Source organism: Podarcis gaigeae (genome assembly GCF_964106915.1).
Source record: "Podarcis gaigeae genome assembly, chromosome: 1".
Classification (NCBI taxonomy): Eukaryota; Metazoa; Chordata; class Lepidosauria; order Squamata; family Lacertidae; genus Podarcis; species Podarcis gaigeae.
The window spans coordinates 44244810-44269581 of NC_139678.1; the positions used below are offsets into that span (position 1 = coordinate 44244810).

At 41.4% G+C, this 24772-nt stretch overlaps 1 protein-coding gene across 1 annotated transcript in view; it reads left to right on the forward strand.

The window, feature by feature from the left end:
- LOC310848109 (cytosolic phospholipase A2 beta-like) overlaps positions 1 to 24772 on the forward strand; it is a 41340-nt gene that overhangs the window by 15524 nt on the left and 1044 nt on the right. Inside the window, exons 4-20 of the mRNA XM_083746703.1 lie at positions 1389 to 1520; positions 2107 to 2165; positions 3171 to 3213; positions 4520 to 4583; positions 6334 to 6461; positions 7623 to 7727; positions 9727 to 9764; positions 11301 to 11436; positions 12108 to 12244; positions 13224 to 13446; positions 15291 to 15405; positions 16813 to 16950; positions 17578 to 17679; positions 18633 to 18815; positions 19161 to 19327; positions 20848 to 21034; positions 22890 to 24132. Of these exons, the coding sequence (XP_083602829.1) occupies positions 1389 to 1520; positions 2107 to 2165; positions 3171 to 3213; positions 4520 to 4583; positions 6334 to 6461; positions 7623 to 7727; positions 9727 to 9764; positions 11301 to 11436; positions 12108 to 12244; positions 13224 to 13446; positions 15291 to 15405; positions 16813 to 16950; positions 17578 to 17679; positions 18633 to 18815; positions 19161 to 19327; positions 20848 to 21034; positions 22890 to 23137 (2205 nt within the window). The 3' untranslated portion in view covers positions 23138 to 24132. The remainder of the gene's footprint in view (positions 1 to 1388; positions 1521 to 2106; positions 2166 to 3170; positions 3214 to 4519; positions 4584 to 6333; positions 6462 to 7622; positions 7728 to 9726; positions 9765 to 11300; positions 11437 to 12107; positions 12245 to 13223; positions 13447 to 15290; positions 15406 to 16812; positions 16951 to 17577; positions 17680 to 18632; positions 18816 to 19160; positions 19328 to 20847; positions 21035 to 22889; positions 24133 to 24772) is intronic.

Consider the following 24772-nt stretch of genomic DNA (forward strand, 5'->3'; position numbering starts at 1 on the left):
CCGCTTCTCTGGAGCAGCAGAAAACAACCTTTCTCCCTCCTCTATGTGACATCCTTTTATATACTTGAACAGGGCTATCATATCACCCCTTAACCTCCTCTTCTCCAGGCTAAACATGCCCAGCTCCCTTAGCCGTTCCTTATAAGGCATCGTTTCCAGCCTTTGACCATTTTGGTTGCCCTCCTCTGGACATGTTCCAGTTTGTCAGTGTCCTTCTTGAACTGTGGTGCCCAGAACTGGACACAGTACTCCAGGTGAGGTCTGACCAGAGCAGAATACAGTGGCACTATTACTTCCCTTGATCCAGATGCTATACTCCTATTGATGCAGCCCAGAATTGCATTGGCTTTTTTAGCTGCCGCGTCACACTGTTGGCTCATTTCAAGTTTGTGGTCAACCAAGACTCCTAGATCCCATAATGCATATGGCATTACAGGTATTTTTGACCACAACTCCTTTCAGCCCTGGCAAGCACAGCCATATAATGTTCAAGCTGATGGGAGCTGTAGTCCAAAACATTTGGAGAGTACCAGGTTTGGCTTTCCTGCCAAGACTGTGGAGCTCTCTAGCATGGGGAATGAATTTTCTGACTTCCCTAATGGTGTTTAGATTTCCAATGAAAACTGGTGTTCTGTATATCTTTGGCATTAATGATGATTGAATTTCTTCCTCCTTTTTAATGCTGGTTCTGTTCTTATTGTTATATCTACACTTGTATTTCTTACCGAATTCAGATGATTATTATTTAAATTTTTGCTTTTTAAACAACATACTAGCTGCCTTAGAGGTCCCTAAGTGATGGGATAGTAAGGTGGAATTATAAAGATGTAAATATATGAAATATGTAAGTACTTTCAGATGTTGCTTGATGTATGGATGTTGGGGGTCAGCGTCGCCATGTGTGATTTGGGATGGAAGGGTGCATCAATTTTGGTTCTCTCACTTTGGAAAAATGATAATCTAAAATTCAGTTGTCCACATTTTGCAGCAATTTGCAAACTTTCTTTAAAAAAAATGCTCATGAAAATTCACCAGCATTTTAGTGCTAATTTCTTCCATTAAATACAGCTATATATGCTGTTTTTACTAACGTACATATTTTTTGCAAGCAATTTCCTCTAATATAATGCATTCTTGTCAGTTATCTTCACCAGATATTCATTTTCACGCAGACATCCCCCTAATATATGCATTTTTGCAAACATTTATTGGTTGGCAAACTGTATGGTAAAATTCAGGTGAGTGCAAATTTCAAAGGATAGCTGTGTTTGGGTTTGAATATTGTTTCGAAATGTGCTAATTTGATAGATTCTGTTTTAAAGGAGACCTGAACGGAATTTCTACTCTATCCCTATACAATTCTAACTTTCCTTCTCTTCTGTACCTAGAATATATTACAGCTGGAGGTCTGTAGTGCCAATCTAACCGACAAAGATGATGTACTTTTTGTTATCTTTTTCGATTTGGAAAAAGTCCGGCCTGGCATAACAGCTCTTGAGCTATTTTCCTTAAAACCAGAGGTAAGGACAAAAAGTTAATGTATTGTCTATACATTTACGAAACTAACTAACTAACTAACTAACTAACTAACTAACAAACATGCAGAGAGCTGAAAAACCATGGAATAGCTAGCAAGCAGCGCAGACAGGTGAGGATGTCTTGGGTGTCCCATGGAACACTCCTAGGTCTTGGCTGACTGCTTGAGAATCACTTCCTTAGAGAATTACTTAACTGGGTTTTGTCCAAGTAAAAACAGAAGTGAATTTGGAGGTTCTTTCTCAGGTAGTTGCAGAAATGTTGAGGGAACCCAAACAACTTTAGGTAACACTAGCAGTAATAAATAATATGATGTGGATGTTCTTTCCCCTTGCTTCAGAGCTACTAATTTCACTAGGGAGTGACACCTCATCCCTTTCATCTGCCCTACTTCCCCAGTCTAAATTCTTCCCCCACCTCCAATGCCTGGATTCCAGGTGTGCTTAGTTAGATTTTGCCAGATTGAAGGGTTTGGGAGTGCAGTGACAAGTGTCAATTATGTCCTTAATGACTGAGACTACTGCACTGAGTAGATAAATGAGCATTAGTAATTGTTTTTTGTGTTATCAGAAAGAAGATTGTCCTCATGCTTATGAATCTCTGGAAGTGGAATTCAAGTTGGCAGAAACGTAAGTGGTTTGTTAGATGCAAGAAAAGGATTCTAAAAATAGTATATTTTTGGAAATTCCTACTTTTCTTTTGTTATCCACTGTGTTTCTGCTAATCTCGTGGTTTTAATATGTCTCCACCACTATTCCTTCTTTCTGTTTTGTCTACATTTGAATCTTAATATTCTGGTTTTGATTATGCTGCCATATTTGGGTAGTAATTCTATATTATATTGAGAATAATGAACTACCTTTCTTTCTTTCTTTCTTTCTTTCTTTCTTTCTTTCTTTCTTTCTTTCTTTCTTTCTTTCTTTCTCATTCATGACTATACATCAAAAATAGGAAAGGTACATCCTTGCATTTTTGTGTAATTGGTCACATATAGTGTCAAGATACCACCTCTGATGAACCAATATTCTCCTTTGCTATAGCAGCATCCTTAACCAATATGGCCTTTTCAGTACTCCACCTGATTTGTGGAATGCCTCTCCCCATTGCTCTTTTTATGTATTGCATTAAATCAACTACTTTGAATTTGCCCCATAAAAAAATAGAATGCAAGTTACTAAATAAATAGCAATTCTCCCCAACTTCTCCATATTATAGTACAAGAGCACTTTGTGATTTGCCTGACTATTTCATTTCTGGTTTGTAGGGTAGGATTCCAGCAGCTATGTGGTCAGACTTCCATGTACAGTGGTACCTCAGTTTTCGAATGTCTCCATTGACGAACATTTCGGTTTTTGAATGCCATAAACCCAGAAGTAAATGCTTTGGTTTTCAAACACGCCTTGGAAGTTGAACATGCCACACAGCTTCTGCTGAGTGCAAGATCCTGAGGCCTAGCTGTTCGCTATTGAGTTTTTGGTTTTCAGATTATGTTCGAAAACGGAGGTACCGCTGTATTAAGTACCTTGAAAACTATTGCTCTTTGTCAGTCATTTCCAAAATGTTACTTTATTAAATATCAACGACTTTACCAGGCTCAGATTTAATCACCCTTTCCCCTCCTCTCTACCTTCCAGTTCAGGACCTCTTGAGCAACTGACTTCCAATGGTGTTTTAGTGGTAAGATTTCTTTGTATTGAAATTTATCTTGATTCATAATTATTTATTCCATCTTGTTGGAGATGCTAACTCTTTAGGAAAGATGACACTCTTGGTAATATCTAATTCCTTCAGGATTATGCAAGCAATCGAGAGTACATATTTCCATAATAGTAAGCTGATCTCTGATTTTAAAATATTTATATGGCTTTTATTGTGTGGTTTTATGTACAACTGTTGTAAACTGCTCTGATACTTTTTATAAGTATTTTTAGCAGTATATAAATATTTTTATTAAAGGGATGGGTGGATGAATAAATGAAGTCATATTCAGGGTAGACACACTGAAGGCTCCTCCAGGTGACCTTTTTACTGAGCATTCATTGCGATTTCCTTGCACAAGGCTTACATAAAGATTAGACTATGCCTGGTCATTATTGAGCTCTTGCTTTGATTTGTTTATGTGGAGATTAAATGATAAAGAGCATTTGTCCTTATTTGCTGCATAGTGTTCATATGTCAAGAGGGATGCGGGTGGCACTGTGGGTTAAACTATAGAGCCTAGGACTTGCCGATCAGAAGGTCGGTGGTACGAATCCCCGTGATGGGGTGAGCTCCTGTTGCTCGGTCCCTGCTCCTGCCAACCTAGCAGTTCGAAAGCATGTCAAAGTGCAAGTAGATAAATTGGTACTGCTCTGGTGGGAAGGTAAACGGCGTTTCCATGCACTGCTCTGGTTCGCCAGAAACAGCTTAGTCATGCTGGCCACATGACCCGGAAGCTGTACACCAGCTCCCTCGGCCAATAAAGCGAGATGAGTGCCGCAACCCCAGAGTCGGCCACGACTGGACCTAATGGTCAGGGGTCCCTTACGTTCATATGTCTCCCTGTTAATCATTTCCCCCCTGTCACTTTCCTAACCACAAAAAGCATTTTCTTTTTAAATAAAAAAGTGGATTTGTCATGCTAGGGCAATAGAGTGCTTCAGCATACATTTCCAGCGTGTGTTGGAACCCCTCCTGAAAATACTGAAAGTCTAGGGGGGTCAAGCAGTGGACATAAATTACTTGTCCATTGATTTCAGTGGATCTTTTCTGAATATGACAAACACTGAATATCACCTTTTGGGATTCTATGAAGTGCTAGCAAATAGAGAGAGAGAGAAATTAGAGAATGGCAAGAATGGTGCAATTAAATAACTGGCGATCATATTACTTAAACAAATTGCTTGGATGAAATAAACAGATGGCTTTGATTGTAGAAATACTTTGTATTTTCCCCCAAACATTCAGGCATCAACATTATTACTCTGTGCCCTTGTTTTCATAGGCTCGTGAACTTTCCATCTTGGAAGTAAAGGTGAAGAAAGAAGAGAATGAGAAGCTTTTGAAAGGTTGGCCTCTCTCTCTTAGGCACGTAGCCAGCTAGTGTTTTACCACTAATATATGTTATTAAATATATATTGTTTACTAGGGCTGCAACATTTAATTGACTGTATCATTTTTTTACTGATGTTGAGATTGTAATTTTAAGTGATGTAAGCTGTAAGTTTATTTAGAAGATAAATACGGCAGAAGGCAGATGCTATCTTAGAAGAGTAGTAGCTATAAATATTCAACCACTTTAAAGTATTTCTAAGCACTTATATTAAAAAATAATAAACCTGCTGCCTAATTGGCGACTGTCTAATGACTGTTGCCTTTTAGTCAGTTAAATAGCTTCTTAATCCATTAATCACACTGGAGGGAATTCCTCTTCTAAGACTGCAGCTGTGACTCATTAAATTTGCCATATGTATGCTTTTCTCTTCAAAATTATTTTTTTAGTTTTATGCAAACTCATGTAATTGATGAAATCTAAATTTATGAATTGGCTGAGATCTCTTTAACTAAGTTTAGGGTACCAACTTGCTTCTCTCGAAGTTGACGGCTCCAGCTCCCATCAGCATCAGCCATCATGGGCAAAGGTCAGGGATGATCACTGTTGTCCAGCAATCCCTGAATTAACTGACAGGCCTACTTTTTTTATCTACTTTACATAATTTTCACGAGAGAAATAGCAAAAAAACACTCAAAACCCACCCCTAACTAGGTCAAGTTTAGAGATGGAATGAATTGTCTCCTCAATATCCTCCTCTATCTGCAAATTTTGATGTTGAATGCTTGCCTCATATTTTCTGAAGGTTCAGATATCTGCATAAAAGGTGGAGCTAAAATATGGGTTTCTAAACTCATGTTTCTTGAGGGGGAGGATTTGTCAGAGAGAACTGACAAGAGGTGGGTGCTTAGTAAGCAATTATTTCCAGAGGGGTAGCCATATTAGTATCTTACAAAAGAAAAAAGAGAGAGGAAAGAAACAAAGCCCTAAAAACCAACAAATGCATTATGGCATCATAAATTGTATATAATACAATAGGATGATAAATGTATCAAGATTTTCACTTCTCCAAATTTTGCAGTGTGGTTCTCTACCCATTTAATATGTAAAGAAATGTATATGCGGGGGTGTAGTGTGAATAAAAATGCATATATTCCTGGGAATAACATACAAAATGCATTTTATTAGGGAAAATTGCTCTTCAGAAATGTGTATATTAAGCAAAATTGCACAAAAACACATATATATTAGGAGAAATTTGCACTACTTCATAGCTGATTTGAAATGCTAACAAAGTGCTAAAGTTGTGAGGTAAAAGTGAGATTTTAAATTTAATATTCAGATCATGAGTGGTGACTGTTACATTTTTGGTGGATTTTGAATATTTGCTTGAATTTTAACCCAGGCCAATTTAATTTTCTTAATAGGCAAAGTATGAAGTTTAGCAGACCAAAATAAAATAAAATAAAGATAACCCGTTATTTGTGGATGTTACTCATATTGAGTATGTATAGTTTATGTATAATGTATCTGGAATATAGCAAGGCTTTTGACGTAGCCTCACTAAGCTTAGATGAAAGTTTCATACAAATATGCAGTTAGCTGCTCTCACACATGCAAAGGAACAGTAAAATATACATAGAGAGAGAGAGAGCACTGCAGATCAGGATTGTATAGAACTATGCTAAACAGAGTTTAACTGGTTAATTAAAAACTGTCTGTGACCAAAAACGTGCAACTTATGATTAAAGTATTAATTTTTTTAGCCAAGAAAAATGTTGTGCTTACCATGCGAGAGTCTTATGAAGGGACACAGAAGACATCTGAAGATGTAGATTCCTTCTGCTTTCATTGCATAAAGAGCTGGGGCCCAGTGCTGAAAGCCAACATTCAGGTAAAAGCCACTGTCTTTTACCCTGTACCCACAGGTAGTAGTAGAAAAGTACAAGGAGTACTCAGCAATTACAGGGGCATATGTCTGAGGCTAAAGAATCTTGAAATGTTGTACAGTGGTACTCCGGTTATGAACTTAATCCATTCCAGAGGTCTGTTTGTAACCAGAAACCGCTCGTAACATGAGGCACGCTTTCGCTAATGGCACCCCACCCCTTGCTGCTGCCACGTCACCCGTATGTGACTTCCGCTCGCATCCCAGGGCAAATTTCGCAACAAGGGGCATCTACTTCTGGGTTAGCGGAGCTCATAACCCAAAGGATTTGTAAGGAGGGTGGTATGTAACGAGATTCTACTGTACTGAAAATAAATATTTCTGCCAGCACAAGAATTTCTACTCGTGCAATGGAACATTTCCTCCCTCTCCTCCCCACCATGTGCCCCCTAAATCTGTTTTGGGCGTTCCCCCAACCCTCTGGAGCAGATTTTAGGTGTGTGTGTCATGCATGGGGGATAGGAGATGAGGGGGGAGGAGTTCCATTGCCCTAGCAATTATTCTTGTGCTGGTGGTACAGTTGGATACTATCCATAGTTCTTGAAAATCCAAAATGTATTGATGTTGAGATCTCCAGTTATTCTACTTGTTGCATGTCTAACTAGCAAACCTGTCCTAATTAGCACAGTAGCCAAAGAATGATAAAGTGCTCTGCCTTGATCTAGTAATTCAACCCATTATGAAAGTCAAATAGGATAGTTAAATCAAATAAATACATTTGTAATAGTTGTGTGCTATATTGAAAAGCACTTCATCATGATCCAGCAATGTTCTTATTTTTGACTTTGTCAAAACCATTGTTGAGGATATTTTAGTGAACAATAAGAGGACAGTATGAAGGGAAATCTGGGACAATGCCTCTGGTTCAAAGAGATGGCTGCTCAGCTGTCTTTAGGCTGGATGCTAACCCTAAGGTGGTCCCTGCATTAACACATAGCTTCCCTTTACTCATTCTAAGGCCCATTTTATGGCTGAGAGGCAGGTTAAACATAACGTGACATGAAATCAGTGACTGCTTCTTAAGTGAGACCTTCATTTTTCAATGTAGTTTCTACGTCTTGTACCTTTGGGTAAAAACTATACAGTATGTTTTCCTTTCTTCCCCAGAGTATTTCATGTGAGGAGAAGAACGATTCAGGCCACACTTTAATTCTGCCTTTGAAATTGCTTCCAGTGGGACAACAAGTCAAAGTAACTCTACCTGTGCTAGAGGCAAGTGTTCCTTCTGTTTTATAAGAGCTCTTCGAAACAACCTTTCTGTTCCTTTTTCAATGTGTTTCCACATCACTTTCCAAACTGTAAGAAGACATCTTCATTTTTTTAAAAAGGGTGATATGTTGCAGTAGGGTGACACTCTCATTTAGACAAGGGCAGGGCAAATGTCAGAGTGGTTGTATCTACTTTTGCTCATTTAGAATTAAACAATAAGCTGCCTTTGAGAACATGCTGAGCCTAGGAGTTTGTTTTCAGTACCAGAAGTGGGTGGAACCAGGGGTGGCTTAGCTGAACGCTTTCCATCCCTGTTTTCTGGCAGGTGGCAGCATGTCTATCTCCCTCTAGATTAGGTGTCAGTAACCTTTTTCAGCCATGGGCCGGTCCACCGTCCCTCAGACCATGTGGTGGGCCGGACTATATTTTGGAAAAAAATATGAATGAATTCCTATGCCTCACAAATAACCCAGATGTGCATTTTAAATAAAAGCACACATTCTACTCATGTAAAAACACCAGGCAGGCCCCACAAATAACCCAGAGATGCATTTTAATTAAAAGGACACATTCTACTCATGTAAAAACATGTTGATTCCCAGACCGTCCGGGGGCCGGATTTAGAAGGCGATTGGGCCACATCTGGCCTCCAGGCCTTAGGTTGCCTACCCCTGCTCTAGATAGAGAGTAGCATAATGGAAGCTCTATTCTGGCTTCTAGACATGACTGATGAGAAGAATTACTCCTAGTAGGAAGGAGGGACTAAGGAGACTCAACTTCCTGAATGGTAGGCAGAGCAGTGTATTTTGGCCTGCTCTTTTCTATGCATCAGTCTGATGACAGTATTGAGACAGAAGAGTTAAGTTACAAAAATGAAGTAAGAAACAAAAAAGATTCCACATTCCAGTGTTTTGACTCTTTGAAGACAGCCCTAGCCTGTGAGTTTATTGGCTTCACATTCCTGCCAAAACAATCTCAAGAAAGACCAGCAATGCAGAAAATCATTTTCTGTGGTTGGTATCGGACTTTGAGAATAGGAAAAAAAAGGGCTGCTTCATAAGTTTGCATTCCCTGCCTCCTCCAAGGAAGTCACTGCCATGTAGTTTCAAGAAAACGCAGAATTCAGAGCAAAGAAGAAGCTGTCCATTTCAATTTCTCATTTTTCCAATCTTAAATTCAGTTCTCCACATTCCTGCAGCATGAAAATTGATCAGCTACGTAGTGCAATTTTCTCTTTTAAGATACACAATTTTGTATGTCTTTTTGACCTATGCACACTTTTTTTGCAAGCATATCTCTTTACTATAATGCATTTTTGTATGCTATATTTGCAAATGTGTGCATACTTTCCCCTGAACCATACATTATTTTGTATTGGTTCTTGTATTGGTCTGGGAAGTGTAAACTAGGTAGTTTCTCATTAAAATGCAAACGAACTTTGATTTCTCTCCCATCTTTAATTGTTTTTTATAATTGCTTTCATAAACTGACATAGGGCAATCGCAGCTCCTTAGCACAGATAGCTGCAGTGATTCATTTGTGATCCGTTATCATGCACGATCAGGGACGCAGGTGGCGCTGTGGGTTAAAGCCTCAGCGCCTAGGACTTGCCGATTGAAAGGTCGCGGTTCGAATCCCTGCGGTGGGGTGCGCTCCCGCTGCTCGGTCCCAGCGCCTGCCAACCGCAACCTAGCAGTTCGAAAGCACCTCCGGGTGCAAGTAGATAAATAGGGACCGCTTACCAGCGGGAAGGTAAACGGCGTTTCCGTGTGCAGCTCTGGCTCGCCAGATGCAGCTTTGTCACGCTGGCCACGTGACCCGGAAGTGTCTCCGGACAGCGCTGGCCCCTGGCCTCTTGAGTGAGATGGGCGCACAACCCCAGAGTCTGTCAAGACTGGCCCATACGGGCAGGGGTACCTTTACCTTTATCATGCACGATCAGGGCTTTTCCATTTTATTTGTCAGGTTGTGTTCTTTTCATGCATATATTGTTTCGTTTCAGGGTGGAGCTTTGGAGTTGTACCTCAAGGTAATTGACTGGTAAGATATTTGCTTTTTCTCCAAAATGCTCTGTCCTGGCTACCTTGAGGACATGAGGAAGGGACGGGAGGCAGTTTGCTTCTTCAATAAGCAGGCGCCTCTACAATTGTAGAACTGCTGTGGTTCAGCTAATGTCATGTCGTGCCACGTCATGTGAACTTGCTTGGGTTGATGTGGCATTTCTTAATTGCACTGCATCATTTGAGTGTGATGTGCATTTGCATCTTCCCAGTTGCTCCTTGTATTAAAGCCGATGCCTTGCATTTGCATGCTGAATATCTCCCCCATCTTGCCACAAAACGATATTTGCTCAGGAGCACCAATATTTCTGATATTTATTTTAAAAACTAAGCAGAAGTAAAGCTCTTAAAAGAAATAAAAAGCACTACTTCTTTGTTGTTGCTATTTTAAAAATGGAGTATGTCACACGGGAGTCCTTGCTGGGAATCTTCCCTCCTTCCCTCTGCTAATGCTGCCCCTACTTCCTTGAGGGTGGCTGGTCTGCTTCCCAAGAAGTCCTCCTCTGTGTAATGATGTATGTGGTTGTATTTTAGTTTACATTATGGTGGTGTTTGGGTGAATTTGCGCAAGAAGATAAAAATAAATAAATCCCCACTTTTGTACCTCACAGTTAATTGCTTTATTATAAAGTTCATAAGACTTGCTTCTACCCACACTATATGTAGCTTTCTTAGCTGAAGCAGGCAGAAGTGCAGACCTGTGTCTGTACAAGTACACAATGGTTGTCAATACATCTGGTTTAGTACAGACATAAAGATTGAAAACCTTAGAATGAGTGCACATGGGGCTGAGTGAGTGAGTGGGATCACATCTGCTGGCCTCATTTCTGTGTAACTTATAGAGCACAGCTGGATTTTATATTTTATAAAAATGGGGCATCAACCATTATATACTCCCTTCTTCCCGGACAGCAGCCCTACAAAGCACCTAATAGAACTTCATTTGAATGTCTGTGAATTCCTCTCATATCTTCCCTTCAGTGACTAAGCACAGACTTCATCCACGATTCAGCCAACCTTCTCCTCCTCCTCCCTCCTCCCTTCTCCCTCTTCTTGTCCACTGCCATTTTGTTTACCACAAAGCCTAGTGAAGAGTTCTGGAGGACCTGAAAGCTTGCACAGTATTTTGTAACAAACATGATTTGTTGACCCACTAAAATTATTCCCATAATTTGGACTTTGGAATTGTATTTAAAATTGTGTATATCTATGTAATATTCTGCCCAATTTATCTTTTCATCTTTTTTTAAACGAATTAAACACTTCAGGCCTACAAATAATATGTGAAAAGTAGGTAGAGTTCCCATTTAAAGGCTATATTTATACCTGATGTGTGAAAAGAGGAGACAGCAATTCCATATAAATAATAACATGCCTTGAATGGGAATCTTGTTTTTCTGGTTCAGAATTTGACTGATGAGTCTTAGTTGTCGATAGAAGCTTGTGTAATTGCAGCTACTGTAAAAATGACCTGTCATCTGCTTCACAGTGACATGGCTCTGTAACTCTGTTCCAGTCCACAGAATCTTGATGTCCGTTTGGGATATGAGCTTTGTGCTGATGAGCAGGACTTCCTTCGCAAAAGGAAGAAGATCGTTGCTGATGCCTTGAATAAGCTTGTTAATATGAGACGAGGACTGTTTGAGGACGAGGTGCGTCTTAGTATCCCATGATCTGTTTGGAAGATATCTGTTGACTCACATGTTTCGGATTGTTGTTTGCATGGATTTGTATTTGACATAGGACTACCTGTGAAGTGTGAAGGTTCATGTACTGTAAGGGAGGTCCTGAAAACTACAATTCTGATGTCACGCAAACTTCTTGTCTTGTGTGAATTCCCGTTAACTGTCTACTTCGCAACTTAAATAAATCCATAAATTCAGTGGGGGCCCTGTTCCATAACCTCTGCACTCGTATAGGATAGCACAGTTTTGCACATGCAAAGTGAGAGCCAAAATGAGAGATTTGAGACTGAATCCCACCTTAGCTGTGACCAGCCTTGTTCTTGGCTAATGTTCCACATTCCATGCTCTATAAAGTCAGGATTTGCCTCACAGGACAAATGAGATTAAGAGAGCAGGACATTCTATAACTTATTCTAGGGATCAAACAAAATAACCTTTAATTCACAGATCACTACCTTACTGTATTTCATTGTTTTCCAAGCAGTATTTTGTTCTGTATGGATCTTGGAAAGCCAAGATTTTGAAATTCTAATCTAATTATCGGTCACATTAAGCAGAGTCTTATAATGCGATCTTCCGGGTTTCTGAGGTCATCACTTATATTTTTGGTGATGCCATTGCTTATATATTTTTAACAGGTCCCCGTAATAGCTGTTATGGCAACAGGAGGCGGATTTAGAGCCATGTCAGGATTCTATGGTCATCTCCTAGCACTCCAGAAACTCAACCTTTTGGATTGCATTTCATATATCACCACTGCTTCTGGGTCAACATGGTAAGGAGTTAGGAAAGTGTGTCACATTTAATTAAAATCCCAGCTGTACTGGGCACAATCCATTTAACATTCTACAAGCTGAAGGTCAGTGGAACAAATATACACCTCAGTGGGATTTTCCATGACTAGTGTATTTTGGTTCACACTCCAATAAAATTTTGCGATGTGGGCCAATAGATAGAAAAATTAAGGAACCCGAGTTTCAATTCTGCTTCAGCCATAGTGGCACCTACAGCTGAGGGAGAGCCGGTGGGCGAACAGTTTCGGCAGCGGGAAGCCTGCATGTGCCAAAGCCACAGCATCTCTCACAGACGTTGAGTTCCACACAGCATTTTGTCACCTCCCTCGGAGGTGACACCCGGGGTGGACCACACCCACCGCACCCACCTTGCAACGCCTCTGGGGTAAGGTGAGGTGCCCCTTTGCTGGACTTCATCAGCCTCTGCCACTATGGAAGTCCCCATGGCTTCCACCCCAGGGTGGTAGGAAGTTCCTGTTAGTGCCAGTGCCCTGAAATAAAAACATTTTGAGGCCACAGAAAAATCCCTGTCAGGAGGGGAAAAGCTGGGGTATACCGTATTTGGTCTGAATGTAAGCAGCACCCGAATATAAGCCGCACCTTTAAAATTGGAGCGGGGGGAAGAAAAAAAGAAAAAATTCCCAAATATAAGCCACTCCATTCCTTGCTGCTCCTGGCTGCATACTGGGGGGGGGGGCAAGGAGCTGTGCTCCGTTGCCAGCAGCCTTTCCCCTCTCTCCCTTCCCGGCCTTGGGGGGAGAGGATGCGCGGGGTAGGTGGCGCTTTGCCATGCTCCTGGCGCTGTTTGCTCCTGGCTGTATACCGTAAGGTCGTGAATATAAGCTACACTTTAACTTTTCACAGTCGGAATTTGGGGGCAAAGTGAGGCCAATACGGTAAATAAAATCATCATCATCATCCTTGTTCTGTAAATGCTGTTTTTTCTCCTCCCTATCTTAGGACTATGACAGACTTGTACAGAAATACTGATTGGTCACATGAAAATTTGGAAGAAGCTATCAAAGTAGCTAAAAGCAGCATGTTGAAGAGCAAAATAGATATTATTTCCATCGATCGATTGAAGTATTATCACAAGGAGCTGGTTGAGAGGGTTAAAAGCGGGCACCTCCGATCTTTTACAGCTCTCTGGGCCCTTGTTCAAGAAGCTTTCTTACATGATAAAGTATGTATATTAAATGTTTTGTTATTCCTAAACTAGGGGCTCTGATGGATCTCTGTAGGTCACAAGGGCTTACCTGTTGACAAATCCCTGCACATGGAGGCAGTTTTTTCCTAGTCAAAGAAAACCATGAAAGGCTCTCACACAATTTTGGTTACACTGTTTGCAAGAGTCATCTTTTTCCATTTGACAATATTTTAGGTTTTGCAAGTGCTATTAACTTTGCACACCACAGAGCACTCCCTGAGTAGTGGTTTGAGCACTTTAATAATTTTTACCCAAGTATAAAATGTTCAGATAAAAAAGAGCATTGAAAGCAGCATTTGAAAGGTAGTGCTTATATTTATGCTAACTTAATCAGCACGGGATTGAACCACAGATAAACAGTGGTGCCCCGCAAGACGAATGCCTCGCAAGACGAAAAACCCACAAGACGAAAGGGTTTTCCGTTTTTTGAGGCACTTCGCAAGACGAATTTCCCTATGGGCTTGCTTCGCAAGAAGAAAGCCCATAGGGAAATCTCCGGGGACCTCTTTTAAATGCTGGCGGTGGGGAGCAAAGCCCTTGTCCCCCCCCTCAGCCTTCAGAAGAGGTCGGGGGACAGACTGTCCCGGACCTGGTCTGAAGGCGGTTTCCATAGGAACGCATTAATTGATTTTTAATGCATTCCTATGGGAAACCGTGCTTCGCAAGACGAAAAACTCGCAAGACGAAAAAACTTGCGGAACGAATTAATTTCGTCTTGCGAGGCACCACTGAACTCAGAAGTAGGCGTCATTAAGTTCAATGGGACTTACTCCCAGTAAATGTGAGGATTGCTGCCTCCCATCATATCTTAAGAACTGTGCACAAGGAAAACCATTCTGAAACTAGTAACATCCCCTTCCCCTAAAACATTTCTACAAGAAAAGAACAGAGTGAAACTGATAGAAAGATTGGCGGACTGGGGGTTGATCGTTTCTCTATTCATCTTAAACATGAAAATCATGTTCTTGGTTGGAGTGGGGAGGGAAATTTTAAGCCAAGCCAATTCCCATGCTACCCTAAACTCATCTGCTAAAGGCTAGCACCAAACAAGGACCATCTAATTGTTGTGAAATGCCCTTGGCTCAATTTTTGTTTTACCTGCAAGAGGCCAAGACTTACATAACGGCAACTAAGCATCTGTACTGTCATGTGCTGTGAAGTAAATGTGGAGAGAAAGTTGTATTCCTTGGGGCATTTGAGCTTTCCCTATCTTATCAGTGAAGAAGTGGTGGTGATGGTGTGTGTGTGTGTGTGTGTGTGTGTGTGTGTGTGTGTATAGAAGACCTATAGTTCAGGGGTAGATCACATTATTTCCATGCAGTAACTGCTATACTCAGTCTTTGGCCTATCCAGTGAAAGGTGATAGTTAGGTGATTGGAAAATCCCTGGACCAATGGTATGACTCCATAGAAGACAGATTCCAGATTCATATATGGTAGGAAGGGAATGGGCACCTGCTATTTCTAGATCAGATTTTTCTTTTCCGGGAGGGGGGGGCAGTGGGAAGCTCATTTTCTTATTCCAGCATTAACCTTTCACTCAGAAAAAATGGCCAAACAATAGGCAAGGGATCCAGTTGAGGTGTTGCTGTGAGATTTAATAACTATCTAGACCCATTCATACCCCGTCCATCTGGCTGGGTTTCCCCTGCCACTCAGGGCAGCTTACAGCATATATACTTGCAGAGAGTAAAGTCAGTATTAGATTGCAGGGGGTGGGGTGGGGCGGGAATCAATATGGTTTCACAATCATCCCTTTGATACTGGATGCTCATGAGATATTGGCTTCAATGTTGTTTTTTTCATTTACTTTGATATTAGTTTAATGACAGTAAACTCTCAGAACAGCGCCAGGCTTTGGATCAAGGCCAGAACCCTTTGCCTATCTACACAGCTGTAAATGTCAAAGACAAAGTCAGCACCTTTGATTTCAGAGGTAGGTGTTGCCATGCTAACCTCAGTGTTGTTGAATGGAATCCTTGATGCTGCTGCTGAAAGCTTTGAGCATTTAAAGACAGAGAGAAATGTCATTTGGCTTTGCAGTTGAGTTGCTTCTATTTTGTAGGGGAATCCATTTCTTAGAGTAGACCTGCAGAAGGTCAAATTAAACAAGAGTCTCCTTAATTTGTAAGTGGGAGTTTGGATTGCATTTTTCTTTCAGCTTAAAGCTTACAGTCATATCAAACGGGTATTTAGAGTCCTAATGTGAATAATATTTATACAGGGTCAGATTTAAGATGCTGGTTTTGACCTTTAAAGCCCTACAAGGCCTATGACCCTCTTACCTACGGGACCGCCTCTCCTGGTATGCCCCGCAGAGGACCTTAAAGTCCATAAATAGCAACACCCTAGAGATCCCGGGCCCTAAGGAAGTTAGATTAGCCTCAACCAGAGCCAGGGCCTTCTCAACACTGGCTCCGGCCTGGTGGAACTCTCTGCCTCATGAGACCAGGGCTCTGCGGGATCTGATTTCTTTCCGCAGGGCCTGTAAGACAGAGTTGTTCCATCTGGCCTTTGGCTTAGAATCAGTTTGATTTCCTCCCCCTCTTTCTTTTTCCTTTCTCCTCCTGTGAAGAGGCCGCATCCTAATGTTTTAATGTTGTATTTTAATCTTTTTTAAATTGTATTTTAATCAACTTGTTTTTATTATTGGTTGTTAGCTGCCCTGAGCCCAGTCTTGGCTGGGGAGGGTGGGGTATAAATAAATTTATTATTATTATTATTATTATTATTATTATTATTATTATTATTATTATTATTCTCTTCGTATTGGTTTCTAGGAGATTCATTTTCAATGGCTTTAACCCTGATTTGGTATAATCTGCTTTCTTTCCCTGAAAACCTGAGCCTGTTTCCATGTTAACTGCTTTAAAAATTGTAATGAAAACCAATGGTTTAAAATTTCAAATGGTGATATGTGAAATAAGAAGAAATTACCTGGTACCCCATGTTGACTTTTTTGTAGGTGGTGTTTTCTGTACCCATAGTGCAGATATTGCATAAAATTGTCAGTGTTTTGTCATCCAAAATCTTGCTTGAATGAGCTTAGGTGATTCCTTTGCCCACCTTTTCTTGCTCTCTGCTAGTTGGCCTTTTGTTCTCTAAGTACAGAGCAGGGCAAATTATTCCATTTTTATTTTAGACCATCATTTACTACCCTAGTCAGGCTTTACATCAAGATACAAAAATGGGACTCAAGGGTTTGCTGTCTGATGATGCTAGTTCTTCCACCAAGAATGTCCACTGAGGATGTTTGGTTACTTCTTTTCTGCTTCTTTTTATGTTAGTGACCTAGCTATAAAGTTTAGAGGCATTAACCTTCTGTACACCATTTTGTTTGCAGAATGGGTGGACTTCTCTCCTTATGAAGTAGGGTTCCAGAAATATGGTGTCAACATTCGTGCAGAAGATTTTGATAGTGAATTCTTCATGGGAAAGCTAGTGAAGAAGATCCCAGAATCCCGGATTTGTTATCTGGAAGGTGATCTGTTTACTCATAAGCTAAACTAGAAAACCTATCAGCCTTTTGACATCCTTGCACGTCTCCTTTCTTCAATGTTATCAGTGCTTCATGACAACCAAATGATGCCAGTGTACAAGCATAAATCTCATATTATTTTTAATAATGTTATGCCTCATTGTTGACATATGATGTAGCTTATACAAGATTTTATCTCTGTGTAAAGAACAAACTCAGTTTCCCAAGACACCACTCTCCCGTAATTGAGTGTGTCATGGTGTGATTATGCTCTTACTGCATTCCTTCCAGCTGTTGTTTAAATGTATTGTTAGCAGTGCTAATGGATGCAAATAATGTATGGAAGAAAGAACAACCAATTCCTTTGAGGCTTTCATTGCAAACCAAAAATGCACAAATTACTTTCAAGAGCAGCAGACTGACAAAATGGTTGAAAAAGTAATAATCTGAATCTACTTCCTGTGTTTCAGTGATATAGCAACATTTGGCCTCTCTTGTGGTAGTGTGACTAATAACTTGGTGCTAAAGCAAATAATTTGCTTGTCATTGAGCATATAGACACTGATTCTCCTGATTCTGGTGGTTAACGTGGGCTAGTACAATGATTTTTCTCTGTGTTTGGACTTACAGGTATCTGGACTAACATCTTCTGTGTGAATCTTATGGATGGGCTGTATACTGCTTCAACAACAGAAGAATTTTGGGATCGATGGGCCAAAGACCTGGCCAAGAGTAAGAGCTTCAGTACTGACCTCTTTATTCTTGCTTGCACAGTTGTGGGTTGCATGCAGCTCCCCCAACGTGCTTATTCCCTTCTCAAATTTGTCACATTATATAATTAACTTAATGTTAAAATTAATGTTTAAAAATGTTTTTGACTGCTTCTATGGGCCACCCTCTGTGATGCCACAAGCCAGGTTGGTTCATAGGACAGAGGACACAAAACTTTGAAGTCTTGATTTGGCAGTCTTGCATCACATCCCAATTCCTCAATTGCTTCCCCTTCCCTTCCAGGGCAAAAACAATAGCATCCAGGAGCCATGTTGACTATGGCTTCCATTCAACATAGCTCAAAGGCTAAGGTTCTGTCAGCACAAGGATCATCTGCTGGCTTCTGCTAGCACAGCAATTTACAGTGGTACCTCGGGTTACATACGCTTCAGGTTTCACACTCCTCTAAGCCAGAAATAGTGCTTCAGGTTAAGAACGTTACTTCAGGATAAGAACAGAAATCGGGCTATGACAGCGCAGCAGCAGCAGGAGGCCCCATTAGCTAAAGTGGTGCTTCAGGTTAAGAACAGTTTCAGATTAAGAACGGACCTCCGGAACGAATTAAGTACTTAACCCGAGGTACCACTGTAACTGAATAAGGCTCTGCGAGTTTGAAGAGAAAACCATGAAACTGAGAACAGGGGTTATAGTGTAGCCTTGCTGGTAGGAACCCTGAACAGGAGTACCCCTATTAGGGGGGATGAGGATACACTGCAACTTTTGGTTGTGAATCCCACTTACAAGCTTCACTGATTGGCTTTTGTTTTCATTTTCCAAGAGTGTGCCAGTTGGATGATGCTTTTATCCATGGAACATGGTTGTGTGAAAAAATATCTGAAGAACCTTGAAGTGTTATGTTCTGGAAAGGGAAGGGAAAGCTTCCAGAAATTAACTTCCTCAATATTTTATTTCAGGTGAAGAACATGAAGGATATTTCACGATCTATAAGCCTCCAACTTGTGGGCCTGAAAAACTTGGTGAAATCTTTAATGATATTCTAACTGATCGTCCTTTAAAAGGGGAAACTCACAACTTCCTACAAAGTCTTGACTTTCATAAAGACTATTTGCAACAGAAAGAATTTATTGAATGGCGAGGTAACTAATAACTACGGTTCCCTAAAAGGTTTTGGCGCTTTAGAACTAGCTCAGTTTTCTACAGCCAGCATAAATTTCATCAAGACCCTCAGCAATTTTCAACTGGTCCATGAGTTTGGGAACCATAGTCCTACGTAATTTTCATTTTATAGCAAGGGGAGTGCTCTTGTGCAACTCCTGCTCAGTTTGCTGGGTTTACCCAGTAGAAGCAAGGTGAATTATTATGAAAAGACAATGCAACTCTTACCAGTGATGGCTGTTAATACCTGCTACCATGTTACTTTGACATAATCATCTTTCTCATGGTCGTGCTGATAAGAAACCTTAAACCTTGTTTTTCCCCAGATACTGTGTTTGATGCTTCTCCTAACAAGCTGACACCAGGGGATAAATCACTGTGCTTAATAGATATAGGCTTTTTTGTTAACACCAGTATTCCACCACTCCTTAAGCCAGAGAGGAATGTGGATGTCATCATCATTGTGAATTATGACATTAGTTCACCCTTTAAGGTAAGAAGGAATGAATTCTATATGGCTTTTCCATCCCAGTGTAGCAAGGTGGCATCCCAGGAAGCTTTGAGACGGTTGTGGAGAGGAACAATAGTTCAGCAGGTTCCATCCTTGGCATTTCTGGTTAAGGATCAGGTTAAACCACAGAGCCTAGGACTTGCCGATCAGAAGGTCGGCGGTTCAAATCCTTGTGACGGGGTGAGCTCCCATTGCTTGGTCCCTGCTCCTGCCAACCTAGCAGTTTGAAAGCATGTCAAAGTGTAAGTAGATAAATAGGTACTGTGTATCTGAAGAAGTGTGCGTGCACACGAAAGCTCATACCAAGAACTAACTTAGTTGGTCTTTAAGGTGCTACTGGAAGGAATTTTTTTGTTTTGACTATGGCAGACCAACACGGCTACCTATCTGTAACTAGATAAATAGGGTTCGCCAGAAGCAGCTTAGTCATGCTGGCCACATGACCCGGAAGCTGTCTGCAGACAAACGCCAGCTCCCTTGGCCAATAAAGCGAGATGAGCGCCGCAACCCCAGAGTCGGTCATGACTGGACCTCATGGTCAGGGGTCCCTTTACCTTTACCTAAAGGGGTAATGGGAACCCCAGAGAGCTGTTGTCAGTCAGAGTATTAGGCAGGGTAGACAAATGATTGGATCTACTTTAAAGCAATTTCAGTGCTTATAAGGGAAGCTGCCATGCTGGCTCTGGATGTGAGCATCCCACATGCAAACTGGGGGGGGGGGGCTTGCTGAAGGAAACATGACACCTAAGAGAGGTGGAAGTGGATTTAATGAGAGTCATAAAATCAGCTTTTGGAACATGATGCAGGTATGTATGTAAGCGGTTTATAAGGACAAGTTAGTGGAGTCCCTTCCTTGCTAATGCAGGGAGTTATAGTGGTGTGGGTTTGGTATACTCACCCCATCTCTGAATCCACCTTGCTATTCAAGAATCAAGTGCCACAGTGGCAGTGCCTTTCCCACTGGCTCTGAAAATAATTGTGTGGTCCCTTGTAAAAAGTCACCAGGCTGGGATTTAAAAGGTTGTTGTTATTGGGTGTTCTCTCTCTCATTAAGAGAAATAATACACACACATAGAGCCTATTGGACACATTTGGTGGTGGTAATAATAATAATAATAATAATAATAATAATAATAATAATATTTGTACCCCACCCATCTGGCTGGTTTTCCCCAGGGACTCTGGGTGGCTTCCAACAGAACACTAAAAACTGAATAAAACTTCAAACATTAAAAACTTCTTTTCACTTTTAATTTTAAATTTATGAGATGGGTGGGATATAAATAAAGTAATCATAATAATATCATTTTTCTATAAAAATTGCTGTCAAAGCATCTTAGAGAATAGAACAGTAGCCTGTATTTTGTATCATAGGTATGTGTTTTGTATTCACACCCCACATTTCAGCCCACTCTAGGTGGCCAGTCATGGGTTAATTCAGTGTGCCGAACTATTGACTTAAATTCTGATAAACAGAAAGTGTTGATTTGTGTCTTCTCCAGCAAATACGTTTGACAGCCAAATACTGTGAAGAGCAAAGTATTCCTTTTCCAAAAGTTGACCTAACTGAAGAGGACTGGAAGAATCCCAGAGAGTGCTATGTGTTCTCAGATGAAGATAACCCACAAACGCCAATTCTGATTTATTTCCCTCTAGTATGTGCCTCCTTCAAGGAGTACAAGGCACCAGGTAAATTCAGCGTCCATTGCCCAATGCGTTTTTAATAGCAATCTCTAGTCTGAACTTCTCAGTCATTTTCCTCCCATTTAATTTTTTTGTTTAATCCATTTGATGCTTCTATCACTAGGAACCCTCACTGGTGCCTGCCATTCCTCCCCCCCCCCCCCCCGTCTTGAAATGTTGGTGCATGTTGACATAGCATCACTTGGACGGAGTTCTGGGGAAAACTGGCACCCACCAGGATTTTTTTCCATACACCCACTTTCACCTGCCAGCAACACAGAGAGGAAAGAGAGAGGTTTGCTGTTTTATACACCCACCCACCCACTCACTGAACACAGGTCTCTGAAATAACTAAAAACCTGTCCCCACCCCACCCCATCCAGAAGAGAGGTGGAAGGGGAGTGTGAGAAGTAGGAATGGCTTGATTGATTTTTTTTTGTATCTTGCTGTGTAGTAAATTGGCATTCCCAATACATATCTGACATTATTTATATGCATCTTGCTATGTTCTATGCAAACATGTCCCAGAATTGGGAGCAGTGGTGGCATTTATTTAGTTGGGTTGTGGAATAGCTGAAAGGGTGGGGAAGAGTCAAACTTTGACCCCTGAGTTATCCAATAGGTTTTGTGGCAGGAGGTTTATTACAGAAGTGCTAGGCCAGCTATTGTTTACACATAATAGACTCTGGCTGTGTCTTCCAACTTTCCCAAGCAGCTAAATAACACAAGAAGCAAGTAAGCAATCTATTTTTAAAAGGCCATAATTTGGAATTTGTGTGTAGTGAATCCATCACTCCAAATTGTAAATGTGGGAATGGGTTGAACCTAACATAAGATTCCACTTTCCTTCCAATAAAAGGCCAATGAGAGTATATGGAAAGAATGCCGGAGCCAAAATTTGCAGTCTTCCACCTTGGCCCCAAACTGTTAATTGGAGACAAGCAAACATGAATCCCAGACAGTAACACATTTCTGAGCTACAGGCTCACATGGCAGCTGTAAAAGTGTACAAGCAGGAGGCTTGCCAATAGCAAAATATAGTAGGGCTTCATACTGCATAAGATTGGACGAAATTCAAAAAGGGAGGGAATGCTCTGCAATTATCTCCAAAGCTTGCCCCAGCCATGGTGAGATTCTATAGGTGCCATTTCCAAAATTGTTTGCAGAAACCCCACACTATTTATTCACTATGGACATTTTCACCCTTTTCAGAGGCCTGGGGAAAGAATGCCCCTGGCTTATACCTCTGCCCCTATGGCTGGGGTGGGGAGTTGATTCAGTGTGCTCCTAAAGGCCAATTTATGTAATCTGCATTTTCTCAAACAATATGCAAACCCAAACACAGTCATCCTTCAAAATTCCATTCTCTGAATTTTGCACAGCAGTTTCCCAGCCAAGTAGTATGTACAAAAATGGATGTGCTAGGGTAAAGTGTGCAAATGAATGCATGCTTGGAAGAGCACACAGATGCAAACAACAACAACAAAAGAATTTGCAAAGATGCATTGTTGCTATCACAGGAGAAACTTTTGGGACTTTTAGCTGGTTGAATGAAAGTTTCAAGGGGATGCTGCTTGGATTTGCAGAAATGAGTATTGGAAAAATACCCTAAAAGTACAATGTTGTCTTGCCCAAAAGAAAAGAAAACCCTATAGTACTTTTGGAATTTCTTACTGCTCAGCAAATTGGGTCGTGCATAACAAGGAGAGCATGGAATAGGTAGAGTAATGTGGAATCGTTTTGTTGCTGTTGGTTGTTTCCAGTTTAGCAAACGTTGACACTTCCAACCAAAATGCAGTACAGAACTCTGAATGAAGTAAGGTTTGCTTACCAGTGGTATTATTTTCTTTCTTTCTTTCAGGAGTGAAACGCACTCCTTCTGAAATGAGTGGATGTGAAGTAAACTTGGGTAAAGACTCGCCTTACAAAACAATCCATTTAACCTACAGTGAGGAGGACTTCGACAGACTACTAAACCTGTGCACCTATAACATCCTCTGTAGCAAAGACCACATCCTCCAGGCCATCCAGCATGCTATACAGAAGAAGAAAAACATTTGGTCTCAGGCTAGAAAGAAATTCTGTCACCCTGAGCAGGGCACCAATTAGCCCCCAACACTTACATTGTTGGAGGTTATGCTAAGGCATAGTAATACCATACAGTTTGCAGTGAACACTAACGAGTGTAGTTCCCACCCTGCCTAGTTTGAACAGATGGCTTCTTTATTTATTAATATTCCTATTTTTTGAGCCATCCATGTTCAAGGTCACATACCTGGGTTGTAGCTTGTGAACAATGCGAGGAACATAGCAGGAAGAGCTTCTGGAGGTGATTCTGATGGGGCTGGACGATACTCAGTTAAAGTTACCAAGTCAGTAAGTAGCTGAGATTGTATTGCAAGGAGTGACATTGTTGATACGTTAATTTGAGAGGTCACAGGGATTTGTTTATAATACTTTGAATGGTGACCCTCTGCAACTCTAATGGAAATGAAGGAGATGTGTTGGACTTCAGTACCAATGGAAACTGTGAAGAGTGGAGCTTTCTTGCATCAATTCCACTATGAGCAATTACATCATACCATACAGATATTCTTGCTGTTCCTTTGCTGATCACTATTGTTTCCATTTCCTATTCTAAAGAGGGCTGAAGCATTTCAGCTGTGAATAAAAACCACCATTGCTAAAATAATTTAGTATTATAACTTAATGAAACCCATTATAATTATTTGCAATATTGCCTTGTTTGCTTGTATTGCCTCCGTGTTTAGTCAGATCTGCTAGTTAAATTCAACAAACTCAGTCCACAACATGACGGCTTTTGCTTGTATTTGACCCTTTTAAACCTGAATCTATAGCTAAATTTGCCACAATAGAAGTGATTCAGAAGGGAGTTAAGTATCCTCTGCAAACACTTAGAGCTGCCTAGAGTTACCAGATCGTTTTCAATGAATCTGGGGACACTTTTCAATGTCAGTGGATTTTGTATGGGGACTGATGTGTAAATCCGGGGACGTCTGGTATCCTTACTCTAGGGCTGGGAATAGCACCTACCTGATACGCTCAGAAAATGGGTCTGAGACATGCTGTGGTCAGCATTCACAGTTGTCAGGACTGCCGCTAGGTCCCAGCTCACAGAGGACCAACGCCCAGTGGATGTTATATACAAAAGTCTTTATTAAAGTTTAGTTTCCATTTCCAAGCTCTGGGCGCGCAGACCCACGTCTCGACGCTAGACCGGCTAAGTCCCCTCTGACTCACTGCTCCACCCACACCAGTTTAAGATTCTAGCCCGGCTCCACCTCTTGCGCTGCTCTTTCCTGCGCTGGGTCCTTCTGCCCTCTGGGGTTCCCTCCTTCCTGGACTCCTCTGACGCTGAGCCTCCTGAGTCTTGCCCCTCCCTCCGGCGGGCTTTAGGACCTGGCTCCCTTTCCGGGCTCCCTGCTGTGTCGCGCTCCTGTACATTTGAACTTGGCGCGCGCGCCCAGCCGGTGACTTTCCTTCTGACCGTTTCCCCGCTTCCTGATGTGGGCGTTGCCAAACCTGACTCCTCTCCTCCCTCTGGTGGTGAGGACACTGGTCCCGACTCCTGGGACTCCCCCTCCCCACTGCGCTCTGGTGGAGAAGCTGGTCCTGATTTCCAACTGCTGCTCAGGGACTCCCCGCTAGCCCCTTCCTCCTGGGGCTTCCCCCCTGGAGCCCCCCTCGCTCTGGCCACCGGCGCTCCCTTCTGTGAGTCCTCCA